Source organism: Muntiacus reevesi, chromosome 3 (assembly GCF_963930625.1).
Source record: "Muntiacus reevesi chromosome 3, mMunRee1.1, whole genome shotgun sequence".
Lineage (NCBI taxonomy): Eukaryota > Metazoa > Chordata > Mammalia > Artiodactyla > Cervidae > Muntiacus > Muntiacus reevesi.
This window is the reverse complement of record NC_089251.1, coordinates 82,994,635-83,011,361: the sequence shown is the minus strand read 5'-3', so window position 1 is coordinate 83,011,361 and position 16,727 is coordinate 82,994,635. Positions and strand designations below refer to the sequence as shown.

The 16,727-nt window shown below is 33.4% G+C and overlaps 1 protein-coding gene across 1 annotated transcript in view; it reads right to left on the bottom strand.

Annotated features, from left to right (window-relative positions):
- The window catches only part of STRN (striatin), a 103,769-nt gene that overhangs the window by 61,798 nt on the left and 25,244 nt on the right, over nt 1-16,727 (bottom strand). The window contains exon 2 of the mRNA XM_065929440.1: nt 18-121. Within this exon, the coding sequence (XP_065785512.1) occupies nt 18-121 (104 nt within the window). The remainder of the gene's footprint in view (nt 1-17; nt 122-16,727) is intronic.

The window sequence follows — 16,727 nt, the reverse complement described above, 5'->3', positions numbered from 1 at the left end:
CCATTTTACTGAATTACCTTTCCTGTTTAAGAGCATATTCCAGCATTTTGATTCTTCTCACAAGATCCTTCTTCAAGTTTTCTTGACCTTTCCTTTCCCCCTGAAGAAAGGCAATCTGAGCCTGAGTAAGGAGAAGAAAAACAAAATGCAGTTTAGATGAAATAAACTTTTTAAAACTCAGTTGAAGAACCTTTGGAAGATAAAACAAATATAAAAACATTTCTTTTTACATATCTGTCACAAAGTAAACAAAAAGGCACTGACTGCAAGGGGTGGAAAGCTGAACTTTTTTCCTTTAAAGGACATCTATATGCATTTTACTTTAGACCACAGATGTTAAGACAACCAACATGAGTGCAGACATATGCAAAATACAGTTTGGTTTGCTCAAGGGGTTGTCTTTTAAGGCACTAAGGAGTGTTCTCCTTTATAAAAATGAAGACGGAGAACTACTACAAGTTGTACTATTCCACTTTTTAGGTATCTATCTGAAGAAAATAAAAACACTAATTCAAAACACTAATAAGCATCCTCATGTTCACTGCAGCATTATTTATAATAAATAGCCAAGATATGGAAACTAAGTATCCATTGACAGATGGCTACTGAAGATATGTATACATATATATATATATGTATGTACATGTATAACACACACAACTGAATATTACTCAGTCATAAAAAAATAAAATTCTGTCATTTGCAATAATATAGATGAACCGCAAGGATTTTATGCTAAGCAAAGTTAGTCAGGTAGAGAAAGACAGAAACTGTATGATTTCACTCGCATGTGGAATCTTACAAAAAATAAAGATGAACAAACAAAACAAAAACAAATACATAAATGCAAAGAAGAGATCTGTGGTTTCCAGAGGCGAACAGGGTTGGGGGACAGCAACATGAGTATAACGGGTCAGCTGCACGGTGATGGACGGTAACTGGACGTGTGGCGGTGGTCATTTTGCAGCATTTACAGATACTGAACCATAATGCTGCATACCTGAAACTTACACAGTTCATTTCCAGAGTGAAGACGAGGAAAGTGGGCAAAGCAAAACCATGAGTTCTTATAACAAGCTTTGTAAAATAAGAGTTCTCAGAGCTTCACCATCCACTTAAATTTTATGATGGATTCCTTGTCTCCAGAGACTTTATCCTGGACATCTACAAATAAAGAATAACTGCCTTTTCTCAATCCCCACCTTTAACCCCACCCCCATTTAGATTCTATATGCAGGGGTAAAGAAAGCGAAAGGTGGGAAAAGGAAAATCAGAGCCAGTGGCCCTCCATAGTTTCCTGTCCCTTCCCAAGTATTACTAAAGAAAGAAAGAAAGAAAAAAAAAAAAAAAAAACCCTACATTTTAACACGAATAAATTGTAATACTCTCATCTTCAGTCAGACAAAAGATAGGAAAGAACAGCTGTTCAGAATAACTAAAAACTACATTTAGAACTGAAATAATACCTTCTTAAGGAATTAAAACTTAAGGAATTAAAAACTATGTTACAAGTACTAACCTGTTAAAGTAACTCATAACACCACTAGGAGTGTGATAGAAGATCTATCTACTTAAACGCCATCAAAGACAGCTATCAGTTTCACTATTCTCACATTCCTTCCCCTCTCAGTTCTATTATATTAACTCAGATATTGTTATTTATATATCCACAGTGCTTTCCATTTAAGTAAGCAAGAAATTACATTTAATGATGGACCTTACAATATCCCTAAGAGATTGTGGATGATTCAACTGAAGGTTTAGTGAATGACCATTAAACTTCTTAGTTTAAATGACACCTGTTTCTCTTTTTTCAGTACCATAATAAACATAAAATCCACTTACTGAGCTTCTTATAACTTTGCAAATGTAGGTTCTGTCATGTTTTTGTTGTCATTTCAACAAACTCTTAACATTTACATTGCAGTGACTAGAAGGATTATTTAGCTAAAGATGATTCAATTGTACACAGAGGAAAATGTATCAAGTATCTGTAATATCTATACTAAACAATCATAAAACTTTTTGAAATTATTTGTTCTACAATGAGATTATTTTATATAAGCAGAGTAATAATACATGCATTAAAAAGTGACAAAAATGAATGTCCTTCAAAAGGATATGACAGTCCAACTTATTTGGTGAAACAGTGCTTTGGCCTAGAAGACAGTCTTCAAAGTGGCTTTAATAAAAAAAATAATAATTTAACCAGTATAATCAAATAACCAAAATAATTTTTAAAAACTACCAATTTCTTCCTTTCTATCCCATTTGACTATTCTGTATTTCTGCCACCATTCTGTATTTCTCTCCTGGGTGATTCTGACACTGAAGCCTCTAATACTCAAAAATCTTTACTGTGACTCATTCCCCAACCCACCAACTACTTCTTATATTTCCAGGACACTTGTTTCCCATCCTCCTATCAATTCACATATGGGACTACTTAAATATTTCATATTAAAAGACCCAGAATTGTTGAAAAGAAAGATTACAAGGAAGATGGAGGTGCCTGGAAAAGGCAAAACAAACAAGAAAAATAGGAATATCTGTGATAGTTCCTAGTGATCAAAGAATATCTCTGTGATTCCTGCCACAGATGCAAAACCTAAAATCAATCATATGGAAACATCAAGCAAACTCAAGTTGAGGGGCATTTTATGTTAACATTCTTATAATCTTCAAAAGTGTCAGGTTATAAAAGTCAAAGAAAAACTGTTTCAGATTGAAGGAGATTAAAAAGACCTGAAAACCAAATGTAATCCATGATTCTGTTCTAGATTTGGCTATAAAAGGACATTATTGGGAAAACTGGCAAAATATGAATGGGATCTGAGGATCAAACGGTGGTAATACATCAAGTGTTAATTTCTATATTTTGATGGCTATGTGTGGTTACACAGGATAGTACTTGTCTACAGGAAACAAACACTGAAGTGTTTGGTAGGTGGCAATAGGTCATCAAGTTGCCTGGCACCTTGCCCTCAAATGGTTCAGAAAAAAAAAACTTATTTGTACTGCCCTTACAACTTTTCTATCAACAGGAGATTTTTGTTTTTGAAACAAACACTGTGTCAACTTCCTTAATATGATAAGACACAAACAATTAAATTCAAAAGACAGTACCATGTGTAATAGAGAAACCTAAGAAGTAGTGACCATCAGGAACAAAACGAGGATGTCTATTTCTTACCACAAATAGTTAACATTGCTCTGGTGGTAGCCACTGTCATTAGTCCAGAAAGAAGTTTGGAAAAAATGAAAATTAATTTAAAAAGATGCATGCACCCCAATGTTAATAACAATACTGCTCACCAACAGTCAAGACATGGAAAGAACTCAGTGCCCATCAACAAATAAATGGAAAAAGAAGATACGGTATATGTGTATATATATATATCTACAGAGAGAGCAGTATTCCATATATATACATACGTATGATACACTGGAATACCACTTTGCCGTAAGAATGACATTCTGCCATTTGCAGTAATATGGATGAACCTGGAAAACATTATGCTTAGGAAAATAAGTCAGAGAATGACAAGTACTGTATGACATCACTTATATGTTAAATTTAAAAAATAATACAAATGAACACATATCCAAAACAGAAACTGACTCACAGATATAGAAAACAAACCTGTGGCTACCAAAGGGGAGAGAGAGGTGAGTGGGGAGTGACAAATTAGGAGAATGGGATTAACAGATACAAACTATGTATAAAATAGATAAAGAAGACTATATCGTATACTACAGGAATTACAGTCATTATCTTGTAATAACGTAAATGGAGTAAAATCTATAAAAATACTGAACCACTATGTTGTGCATCTAAAAATAACATACTGCAAATCAACTATACTTCAATTAATAAAAAATAAGTTTATAAATTAAAAAAGGAAATAAAATCATATTATTTGCAAATGATTTGACTGGCTATCTGGAAAATCCAAGAAAAAATAGACTATAAACTATTATAAAAATATGGGAATTTCAGTAAAGTAACTACATATAAAAATAATAAATTGAAACCCATGGGCTTCTATAAAAACAACCAGTTAGATGATATAATGAATGAAAACAATTCCATTTGTAATAACAAAGTGATAAGATTAGAATAAACCTTACAAGAAAAAAATAAGAGGTATACAAAGATTACTTTAAATGCTACTGAAGAGGATAAAAAAAATGACTTGAACAAATGAGAAGCAAAATCATGTTCTTAAACAATAAGACTGTATTACAATTTTATTTTTCCCTAAATTAATCTTATAAAATTATGCAAACCCAATTAAAATACAAATACAGTGTTTTTAAAAACATCACACATGATGAGCCTAAAGTACATATGGAAAAATAAATAAGAATAAAAAAATTCCAAAGCTCTGAAATATTTTAAAACGTATCATCATTTATAGTCACTTAAAAAGTGGTAACGATGCACAAAAAGATATATCTATGGTGCAGATAATCCAAAAACAAATCCAAATATATACAGGAATTTAGTATAAATTAAAGGTGACACTGCACATCATTAGGGAAAATGTAAATTATTCAATAAATGTTGATGGCAGCCATCCAGCAATTATTTCTCATATCAAAACAAACTGCCAAAAGGATCAAAAACTTACAGGAACCCAAAAGTATTAAAAGAAAAGGTAGAGTTTGTTTTGTTCTAATAATCTCATGGAATGTCTTTTTGAAAATAAAACAAAACCCAAAGTCATAAGAAACTAATAAATTTCACCTCAAAATCAAAATTTATATACAGTAATTTAAAAGTTGCTGAAAAACTGTAGCAAATGAGACCATTTCTTTTTGACAAAATGTCAAAACAAAATCAGAGAAGTAGTAATGCCACAAATCACAAGAGTTCGTTTTTTCTTATATATAAAGAGCACCTACAATTTAATATGAAAAAGATCAAGAACTCAACAGGAAAAAACACAAAGAACATGTTGATAGAAAGGAAATACAAAAGCTCAAACATATTAAAAAGATGTTCACTCTCACAAGAGAAATGCCAATTAAAATTATAATCACATTTCTCCTTTTCATCAGCTTAATAAAGTTCAATAATTAGATAATATGTTGGGAAAAATGCAACTGTATGTTGACTGTGATAGTGTTAAATCAGTTTCACCACTACTGTCGACAATGTGAACAAGTAGATAAGGTATGAATATAAGCTTTTAAGTGTTACAAATAAAATATTTGTAGTACAAGTAAAACTAATAGTAATGGCACACATTTTTCAAAAGAAAATTTTGGAATTATCTTCAAGGAAAATAAATATTAAAAAATTCCGTAAGTTTTTTATACTCTATACCTAAAAACAGGCCTCTAATTTCCTAACCGTTAGAAACAAAAAAAAACAAACAGTAACTAGATATTTTACAACTTAAAAGTCTATATGATAAACAGGAAACTTGTTTTTATTATTTTCAATTCTAATTTGTCAAAAGGATACATATAAGGAAAATAAATCTGCTATATCTATCTGCTATATCCCTGCCCACATGGGAGTATCTAATAACTAAATTATTTTAAATAGTTTTTGAGACCATTTAAACTATCTTGTACTCTAAAATTCTACAGGGTTAAAATTTAAAACTGAAATCACTGAAAAGTATATTCAAAAAGAAATGTACACAAAATATTAGTTTGGGTTGGCTATTTTTCATGTTTTTCTGTCACATGCTATGGGAGAGAAAGAACATTCACTTTTACAAAAATCTAAAATAAAGTGCCAAAAGACAACTAGTACAAGTTTCTGTCAAGAGAACACAAACTCACAAATAACAAGAAAAGTAAAAGTCAATAAAATAGTTTACTTAAGCTAAAGAAGAGCACACAGTGAAGTTTCAAAAACCTACTCTATATTGACATCTTAATGTCTTCTATAAATTATACCTATTTCCTCTGAGACACTCTGGACTACATTATTCTCGGGCATCTAGGCTGCTAGTTGTTTTTCTCTAGGCATACAATCATTATCTCTAGCTGGCCCTCTCTCCTAAAGACCATGTCGTCACTTGGCAGCATCAAACTTTAGCATCAGAATCACCTAGAGGACGTGCTGAAACACACATTGCTTGGGCTGGCCCTTCCTCATTTCTGATTCAACAGGTCTGGAGTGGGGCCTGAGAACATGCATTGTTATTAAGTATCACACATTACCAGGTGATGCTGATGCTGCTATTCTGGGACAATACTGGGAGAACCACTGACCTACACCATCTGTGACATAGTTAGAAGGCCAAAAATAAAGCAAATAGGCTGCTAAAGAGCAAGTAACTGAGCTGTCCCAGAACCCCAGCTCTTTACAGAGAGATGAAATCTTATAAATGTCCTCAGGCTGACAAACAGGTACACACTAGCTTTTTGATTCTCTTCCAAATTCCTTGTGTATGACTGTATTTCTAGCAGTCTCCTCATAAGAAAATAAAATCAACCATTTTCATTCAGTTTAATAACATTTTTGGGGAATACCTACTACCCATCACAGTCCAAACTGCAATAAAGGAGAACATAGGAAAGACAAATAAACCAAGTTGCTACTCACAGTGCACTTTCAATTTAGTTTGGGTACAATACCAGAACACACATATATAAACAAACAAATGTATATATAATACACACATACATATATCCATATATATTCATAAGATGAAACACTGGAGGCTACTAACAATTGAGGATTTGACTCAAATATTCACGTTTATTCATTTGACAATATTAACTGAGCACTTACTTTATTGTTGTTGTTGTTCAGTTGCTAAGTCATCTCTGGCTGTTTTGTTACCCCATAAACTGCAGCACAGCAGGCTTCCCCATCCTTCACTATCTCCCGAAGTTTGCTCAAACTGATGTTCATTGAGTCAGTGATGCTATCTACCCATTTTTATTTGTACCAGGACAGTTACTAGCACGGAGGCTAAGGCAGTGACAAAGCAAGTAGAACAGAGCTCACAGTTCAGTGGCTGAAACACGTATGCCGAATAGCATATGTTGTATGCAACTAGAATCAGCAACTCATACAAGTAAAAGCAGTAAATATAAAAAATAAACACAAATGAAATACAGTGAGATGCCTATTAACTCTGGAGTCAAGTACAGAACTGATGTATAACTAAAAAACTGTATTTTCACCTGGTATTAACTCTACAGCTAGCTTTATCTTTTAACAAACTGTGAGTTCTTTGAAATTTTCCTCATAAACAAAGTTTCTGTGCCATTATTTTTATATACCTAAAATTTCAAGAAAGATGGAGTGGCTTTTTTGTTTTTCACCACTCTGCTAAACACAGTATGTAACTAATCTCATTTAACTGAGACTATCACACAATTAAAATATTTTCTCTTATCATTAAATTTTTTTGTTTTGTTTTGTTTGTTTTCATTTATTTTTATTAGTTGGAGGCTAATTACTTTACAAACTTGTAGTGATTTTTGTCATACATTGACATGAATCAGCCATGGATTTACATGTGTTCCCCATCCCGATCCCCCCTCCCACCTTATCATTAAATTTTTTAAGTGTTTATCATTTATCTTATTTCCAACCAAATTATAATCCCCTTGAAGACAGAATCCCCCATTCATGCATTCAACAATTATTCACTGAATAGGCTCTATGTGCCTCCCACTTGACTTGTACTAGGATGTAAAGACAGGATTCCTGCATTCTACTAAATTGTAACTCTACTGAGTACAGTACCTGCTAAACAAATAGACAAAACTGTTCTGTCCCAAAGCACGTTAGTTATTCAATGTTATCTAACTAAAAAGATAAAATTTTAGTCATAGTAAATGACAAAGATAATAATAAACTAGAAGTATAAAAAATTACTATAAGCCACAAATTGCTTTCCACATAGTTTTGAAAAAATATTCAATTCTTTAGTTCTTTCATCTACCACACTGTCACTATGAAATGTGAACTGCAACTTCTATTATTAAAACAAAATGTTTTGATATTAATATATGAAGATTATAAATATTAAATATTCAGACAAAAGCAAAATGACCAAGGCAGACAGAAAATAAAATAGAATCAATTTCTTAAAAAAAAAAAAGAAAAAAAAAACTTAGGATGCCTAATCCCTTGACTGAACACGTTTAAGCCTTTCTCTTATGTTTCACACATAGGCAAAATCTTCCTGTTTACTTACATTACTATTTTACCTCTGAAAAGAACATAAGCAACCAGTTGTCCAAGACAGTCTTTTATCCTTTACTGTCTTCTGATAGTAAAAATACGCTATCATTATTCTAGTAATAACAGAACCCAAGTTTATGGATTGGATTGTTTTTATCCCAACACTGTAATAAATTATATATAATCTTTTTTATAATGACAAATAGCACATAATTGCAAGAAAATTATGTGAGAATAAAGGAGAAATTCATGATCATGAAACACATATTTGGTGAAACATTAATAGTGACTAAGTAAATGAACTAGCAATTTGGCCTAACTATTAATAGATGCATCCTATAAATAATTGATATTACATAAACAGATAAAATGTTTACACATTGAATAGGATTTAGGAAACTATGCATTTGTGAGTGATTAACAAACAATTTTCCAATATGCTGATGAAACCAGTAAAAAACAGATAACTATAAAAAATATATTTGAGAAAGTCTGGTGTCCTCTATTACCAGTTTTTATGGACTCACTGCTACCTTTACTAGTTTACATATAATCTTCCTTTACCTATTGCTTATCAAGTTTGTTAACTTCCATGTCTGCTGATTCAAATTTAACTTCAGAAGATAATGCTGAATATCTATTAACTTTAATCTATTTTGTTCTTGCAGGAAACATTTAAACTAAAACAATGCTTCATTTTTCTAAAATAAAAAACAGCAAAATTTTTTATTTTCTAAGTATACCAGAGCTGTTGCTGCCTTTTTTAAAATAATGTAAGTATCACACAGGAGCACATTCCTTTTCTGTACCACTTAGGGACCTCCTGGTGCTTTTGTAGACCAAATACCTCATCCCATATCTTATCCCTGATAAGCTAAGGAGAGGCAATGATAATATTCAGCTTTCCCACTATGGCTTACAAAGCACTTTCACATACCTATCTTAGTATTATGTGTCTTATTATAGTTCTTCACAAGTTTAATATGACACAGGAATAAAAGATTCCAAAAAAAGCATTCAATATCTAGTGTTTCTAAAGTTCATTTGCCACTTAATAATGGCAAATCATTTGACCTAACTTTTCATTTCCTCATTAGTAAAAATGGGGATAATATCCCCAAACTCAGAATGTTACTGTAAAGTTTAAACTACATAATGTTTATGAAAGGATCTAGCACATTTTGGTACCTTTCAAAGGGCCTATTTATTTCCACCAAAAACCAAGTCAAAAAGAAAGAGAACTACATGTAAAAAAGAAGCAAAGATGACTCGAAATGGCCCCACCACCAATGCCATTAAAATAGTAATAAAAAAAATTGCTTGGACAAATGTATATTTGAACTATTCAAGAAGAAAAAAAAGACATAATTAAAGGAAAGGAAAAAGTACTTTTTTTTTTTTTTTCAAAAGGAATGATGTGTACCTAGAACACCCAAGGAAACTAGAAAAATTAAAAGATCACAAATGAATTTAGCAAAGTGGCAGTACATAAAATAAATCCATAAAACCAGCAGCATTCCATTATTTCCTTTTATAAATAGAGGGCGACAAATAGTTACCCTCCAAAAGTAACAACAATAAAATCAAAAAGATAGTTCACCAGGCTTTTCCATATGAAGTTTTCTAGATGGACTCAAGCTTTTGCTTCCTTTGCTCCAATTCAAGCTCACCAGAAACAATTTTTTGAATACTAATTTGATTCCCCAGGTTCTCTACAGCAGTGCCTGGATAGAGGTTATAAGTCTTCCGGTCACCAGAAGGGCAATAACCACTGAATTTTAAACAGAATTTCATCTCTTGTGTACTTTGTTACTAGGTCTCAATTTCCCAAGAATCTGAAGTACTTACAATGAAATAATAAAGAGTTTGAACCTTATAAAGCAGAAGACCAAACGTTATGATAATGGCTACCCTTCTCCCATTGCATCCTGTCCATGTTGCTCTATGGTATCTCTCTTTCATGTAACACTATGTATTAACAGTACACACTTAAAAGATAGTATTAGTAACAACAAATGAATAATAATATGATGTATTCATTTAAATAAGGATAAATATATACTTAAAGAAAAAAATATATACTTAAAGAAAACTGTAAAGCACTCAAGGACAGAGCTGCCCACCTGAACTATCTGAAGAGATGGAAATTTTTATCCCTGTGCTGTCTGATAAAATGAGAGTCTAGAAAGATTAATAAATAAAAGCACTACTCATGTTCCTGATTGGAGAAATAATTTAATTAAGATAGCACTAATATCTAACTAAATGTATAGATTTAAAGACACAGTAAAGTATTAAAAATCCCCTTGGGGTAATTCACAGAACTTGACAGACATATGGCAAAATTCTCAGGAATGTGAAATTAGGAATAATAAAGGAAATTAAAAATAGAAGGAAAAAACCTCCATATATTTCAACATAGTCATAAGAGCAAACACACACTAAATTTTAAAACATAAGACAGAAAGAATAGCTCCTTTCCAAGGAGAATTAAATAATTTTTTTAAAGATATAAACCCACAAGCTCAAACAGAATATAAAGAGGCCACAGGTATCAAGGGATGATAGAAAACAGATGAAGAAAGTGTACTTACTTAGTAGCTCAGAAACCTAAGTACCTACAGAGGGAATTCAATGAGAAGCTAGTAGATTTCCCCCAAAATACCTTGAATAGTTCAGACATTAAGAGGTATGAGATAAAACAGATGAGCAGGTGTGTTACAGGGCTTAAGTTAAAAGTATATGAAATGCAGTCAAACCTATATGAGTCCATCCCTACTCCATGCAATAAAACAACTATTTCTAGCCCACCACCCCAAGATACTAGACATTTAGTCTCTGAAAAAATGTAAACACAGAGGTCCTGACTCAGAATACCAGGTACAGAAGAGGGCAAGAATGGGGCAGTGACCAAAAAAAACCCAAGATGACTAAGTGAAAGCTTTAAAGGTAAAACCTATAATCTACTTCCAATCCAGGTTCCATCTACCTCTGAAGTTAGGCTCTCTATCCGAAAAAGGGATTAGAATACCATTTGCTAAAAAACAGAATACAACTCAGAAGAAAAAAAAAATTACTGTCATTTAAGTATGGCATTCAGGGGTCTTTCAACAACAGAAAAGCCATTTCACCTAAATCAGATTATCCTTCAGTGAAGGCCTAATCATACTGTACTGAAGGCTCCATGTTAGACACCTAGTCTAGAAACAGAGGACTTCCCACCAGTTTATGAGGGCTACATTCTTAAAAATGGTCCATCCTGACATTTGAGAAAAGTCTCTGTTCAATAAAATATAGAGACAAAAACATGAGGAGTAAAAGGAACACAAAGAAAACAAGACAATATAGACACAAAACAAGTTTTCAAAAGATCTCTAGTGGTCTCAGAGAAGTAACAGCTAACACTGACTGGGTACTTCCTAGGTGCGAGATCTTTCTGAGCAGTTTATAGGTAATTATCGCACTTAATTTTCATAGACTTCCATGAAGTGCTATTATTATCCCTGTTTAACCGGATAGAGAACAATATGACACAAAGAGGTTAGTTTGTCCAGGGTTAATAAGTATAAACAGGATTCAGACCTGGTTTCAGAGCTAAACTTCTTAACAAATATACAATGCTTTGCTGAAACAAGAGATGATATTGCCTCCACAAAACAACAGGATGCTATCAAAATGTTTAGAGACCAGAACTCTATTTTTTTTTTTTGCAGTTAGACTATTTTACTTTATTTGTGTAGTAAATTATATTTGGCCTCTAGTTAGATTTTTTGATAAATATTTTGGGGTTAGATGGACGAAAATTAGTGATCCTCAGTAATGCTGTCTCATTGTATGGGCCCCAATCTTATCTAATAGATTACTTGAACAGTTTGGTTTTTTCTTCTTCCAGTTTTATTCAGATAATGTTGACACTGAGTGCTGTATAAGTTTAAGGTGTGTAGCATAATGATTTGACTCACATATGTCACAAAATGACTTCACAATAAGTCTAGTGAATATCTATCATCTCATATAGATATACGGGAGAAGGAAATGGCAACCCACTCCAGTGCTCTTGCCTGGAGAATCCCAGGGACACAGGAGCCTGGTGGACTGCCATCTATGGAGTTGCACAGAGTCGGACACAACTGAAGCAACTTAGCAGCAGCAGCATATAGATATAACATTAAAGAAGGAAAAATTTTTTTCTTATAATGAGAACTCTTAAGATTTACTCTTTTATGTAACGTATAGCCATGTGAAGTATATTTAACATGTTGTACATTACATCCCTAGTGCTCATTTATCTTATAACTGGAAGTACCTTTTGGAAAACAAAACTATTTGAAACAGAAAAGATGAAAGTCAAAATAGGAAAATAAAATATCAAGAGATGCAGTGAAGGATTCTCTCACAAAACAAAAAAGGCAAAGAAATGGAAAATAGACAAAGATAAGAAAGTAAAAAGATCAATCAAAAGGCCTAACAATCTAATAAACAGGAGTTCCTATAAAAGAGACTAGAGAAAAACTCAGAAAAGGATATCAAGCAAATCATTCAAAAAAATTTTTTTTTAGAACTGAAGTGCAGAAACAAACCTACCACTAACATAATGAATGCAAATTCACCAGTTACACCAAAACCTATCATAAAACTTCAGACAACCAGAAATAATCTTCCAAGACAAAAAAATAGGACAAATATAAACAGACAAGTATTAGAGTAATATTGAAGCTTCAATGAAATGAAACAATATATTCAGATTCTTTTATACCATCAATCAGTCATTTTCAGACATATAAATTTTCTAAACAGTTCCTTCCCATACATCCTTCTTCAAGAGACTAATGATACCATTAAAATGAAAGGATAAACTAAAAAGAAGACAAAGACTTCAGAAAACAGAGGAGTTCTAACAATGGAGGGAAGCAATGAGTTCCAGGATTAGAGTTGATTCACAGGCCTAAAGAGCAAGTAGCCCACCTTACAGCAAGACAGGAAACTCTAGGAATAAGGTCAAGAGTTTTTTTAAAAAGGGGGGGGGGTGCTCCCCTGGTGGCTCAGTGATAATCCATCTGTCAATGCAGGAGACCAGGTTCGATCCTTGGTCTGGGAAGATCCCACATGCTGCAGGACAACTAAGCCCGTGTCCACAACACAACTACTGAGCCTGTGCTCTAGAGCCTGAGAGCCACAACTACTGAGCCCACAAATCACATCTACTGAAGCCTGAACGCTCTAGAGCCTATGCTCCGCAACAAGAGGTGTGATGATGAGAAGCCCATGCACCGCAACTAGAGAGTAGCTCCTGCTCCCCATAACTAGAGAAAAGCCTGTGCAGCAACGAAGGCTCAGCACAACCAAATAAAACAGTATTAAAAACAGGGGAAGTGGGCCAGAGAAATTATCTGGTAAGTTTGATCACATGTAAATTTGTATCCAAAAGGTACTGAAGTATGTGAATAGAGCAACACTCAAAGAAAATTAAACCATGGGGGAAAATGAGTTAATCATTAACTCCAAGAAAACCAAAAACCTACACAGGAGGAGAAACAATCACAGTACATAATCTGGCTGGTTCAGAAGTGGATATTATGTGTACATTCACATAAGATAAACATTAACTATAAATACTGTAACATACTGAAGAAAGCAGAGTGAAAGTGGAGTGGATAAGTGAAAAGGGGATGATATAGATAAGCTTTAATTTACCATACATGAAGTCTATAGATATTATTTAAAACAGACAAAGAGGGAGCAGTTTAAGAACACTGTTTTAAAACATGAATCAATAACAAAAAGGACAATTAGAGAGTTTTTTTAAATGGTTGATTCTGCAGAGTTATACTTGGAGGGAGAGAATGGCCATATCAGGGAACAACTGATTTTCCCATTAGTACTACAGACAGTCCCTGACTTGTGAGGGTTCAGCTTTACAATGGTGGGAAAGCAATACGCATTTAAGTAGAAACTGTACTTCACATTTTGAATTCTGATCTTTCCCCAGGCTAGCAATATTGTTTCATAATACTGGACAGCAATAGCAGTCAAAGCTCTCAGTAAGTCATGCGATCACAAGGAGAAACAACGAATACACTTACAACCATTCGAAACTCAAAGACAATCACGGTTTTTTCCTTCAGTATTACATGAAGTATTCAACACTTTATGATAAAATAGGCTTTGTGGTGGATGATCTTGCCCAACTTGCAGGATGATATGTGTTCTGAACACATTTAAGGTAGGCCAGGCTAAAGGTATCATGTTCAGCAGGTTAGATGTATTAAATGTATTTTCAACATGGTACTTTCTTTTTTAATTTATTTATTTTAATTGGAGCATAATTACTTTACAACATTGTGATGGTTTTTGCCATACATCAACATGAATCAGCCACAGGTATATATGTGCGCCCCCTCACCCTGAAACCTCCCACCAACTCCCTACCTCTGCTTTATCCCAGAGCACTGGCTTTGGGTGCCCTCCTTCATCATGCATCAAACTTGCACTGGTCTTCTATTTATAATTGGTACATTCCCAACCCACTTTTACCAACTCTGAAACTTCCCACTATAGAGTCTGGAAAGCCAAATGCTTTCCTGGTTAGATTCTCTTACACGTAACTGAGTAACCAATAAGATGTCTGCTGGGGATGGAGAGAAGATACTTCTGAAGAAAGTTTATCATCCACTGGTAAAGGAGAGTCACTTCAAATCAAACAGAAAACCTCAAACAAACTTTTTCACTGCTTTTTACTGTGATCCTGATGTCTCTGACCATAGTCATCTTGGAATCATAATGTAACAAGAGGAAAAACAATAAGCCAGCATACTGTGGGTGAAAGACGGGAGAGGAGAATAGAAAGTTTCTTTATGTCCTCACTGAGCAACTGAACCAGCTATGTCAGATAAAAAGACTACCCACCACCAGACTTACAAGAAATAAGACGTTTATATGCTATGTCTCTGTTAATAGGGTTTACTTGCAGCCAAAAGCATTCCTAAATGACACTAGTTTCACTATAGTTTAACATTTATGTTGTAATTTTTCACTAGCACAAAATAAACTGCCAATGATGACCTTCATGCATACACACTTTTAGCAATTTTGTTTATTTCTCTGGGATAGATTATGACAAGTAGAATTACTAGGTCAAAGTATAACAGTTTCCTTACAGGGCCTGACCAACTGACAATAAAAACAGCAATGTATGAGAGTAATGTTTAATCATCTTCCCCAGCATTAAGTGTTCTCATTGATTTTAAAAATTCATAGACAGAAAAGGGCACCTCATTGTGTTAATGTGCATTTGTTTGATGATAATTACTAATATGAACTATTTTGCCATATGTTGACCATTGTCTTATAAAAAAGCCATCCAAATGCTCATAAAGAGATCAGTTCAATAAGCTATATCTTGGCTGGTTTTTAAAAATATTCTTCTTCCTCACTAGAAATGCTGTAAAGTGGGAAAAATCCAAACTTTATATAAAGATATAAAGGAAGAACCAACAGATCCACTCCTTTACCCCCATTCCACTACTGAGAGGTTACCAATGTGAACAATTTGCTGAAGTCCCTTCTGAACTTTCCTATATGTAGAAACAGACAGGAAAAAAAGCAAAACTAACATCTGCTTTGGTTACATAATTACTAAAAATAAGTACAAGGACTTATATGTATAAGTCCTGGCTTTCCAGGTGGCACAGTGGTAAAGAATCTGCCTGCCAATGCCAGAGACACATGAAATGCAAGTTTGATCCCTGGGTCTGGAAGATCCTCTGGAGTAGGAAATGGCAACAGTATTGTTGCCTGGAAAATTATATGGACAGAGGAGCCTGGCGGGCTACAGTCCATGGAGCCACAAAGAGTCAGACATGACTGAGCACACGTGCACAATGAAAATATACAAAATTAATAAAGTTAACTTTTATTAAGCTCGTCCTAGGTTACACTGCTCTGAATAAGTGTTTTATTAACTCATATCATTGTCACACAAACAAAAAGAAAAATAAAATAGTTAAAATAACTATGTACAAACATCATATTTAAATCATAAATGTGTACACTAACAGAGATCTGAAGAAAACGAAGATGTTACCCTCAGACTCTTATTAAGATAAGCTGCCTCACAAGTAATATACAAAGGCAATAAGGACACAATGAAAAGAGCTTGTAAGGAGGGAGGGTGAGACTGAAATAAGTTTATATGTAACTGATTTCACTATAAAGGTGGGCATCCCATCTACAAGGCAGGTAACACAAGGCTAGAGTTTTCAGACTAGAAATACATTTGGTAATCTTTGTTTTCATATACACACAAACCTCTAACATTTCTAAAACAATTAAAGTAGCTGCAAGTGTGTGTATGCACATATATTTCTATATATTTTTCCTTTTATTAATTAAAAAAAAGATCCAGAAAATATGCCTTTTTAAAATTAAATCCATTACATAAAATGATATCCATTATTTTAAGTGATGTTCCTAATATAAATACAAATCCAATGACTTCATCTTAACCGACTTGACAAGTATTAGATTTTTTTTAGCTTTAATAAATAAAACTATCTTACTGTTT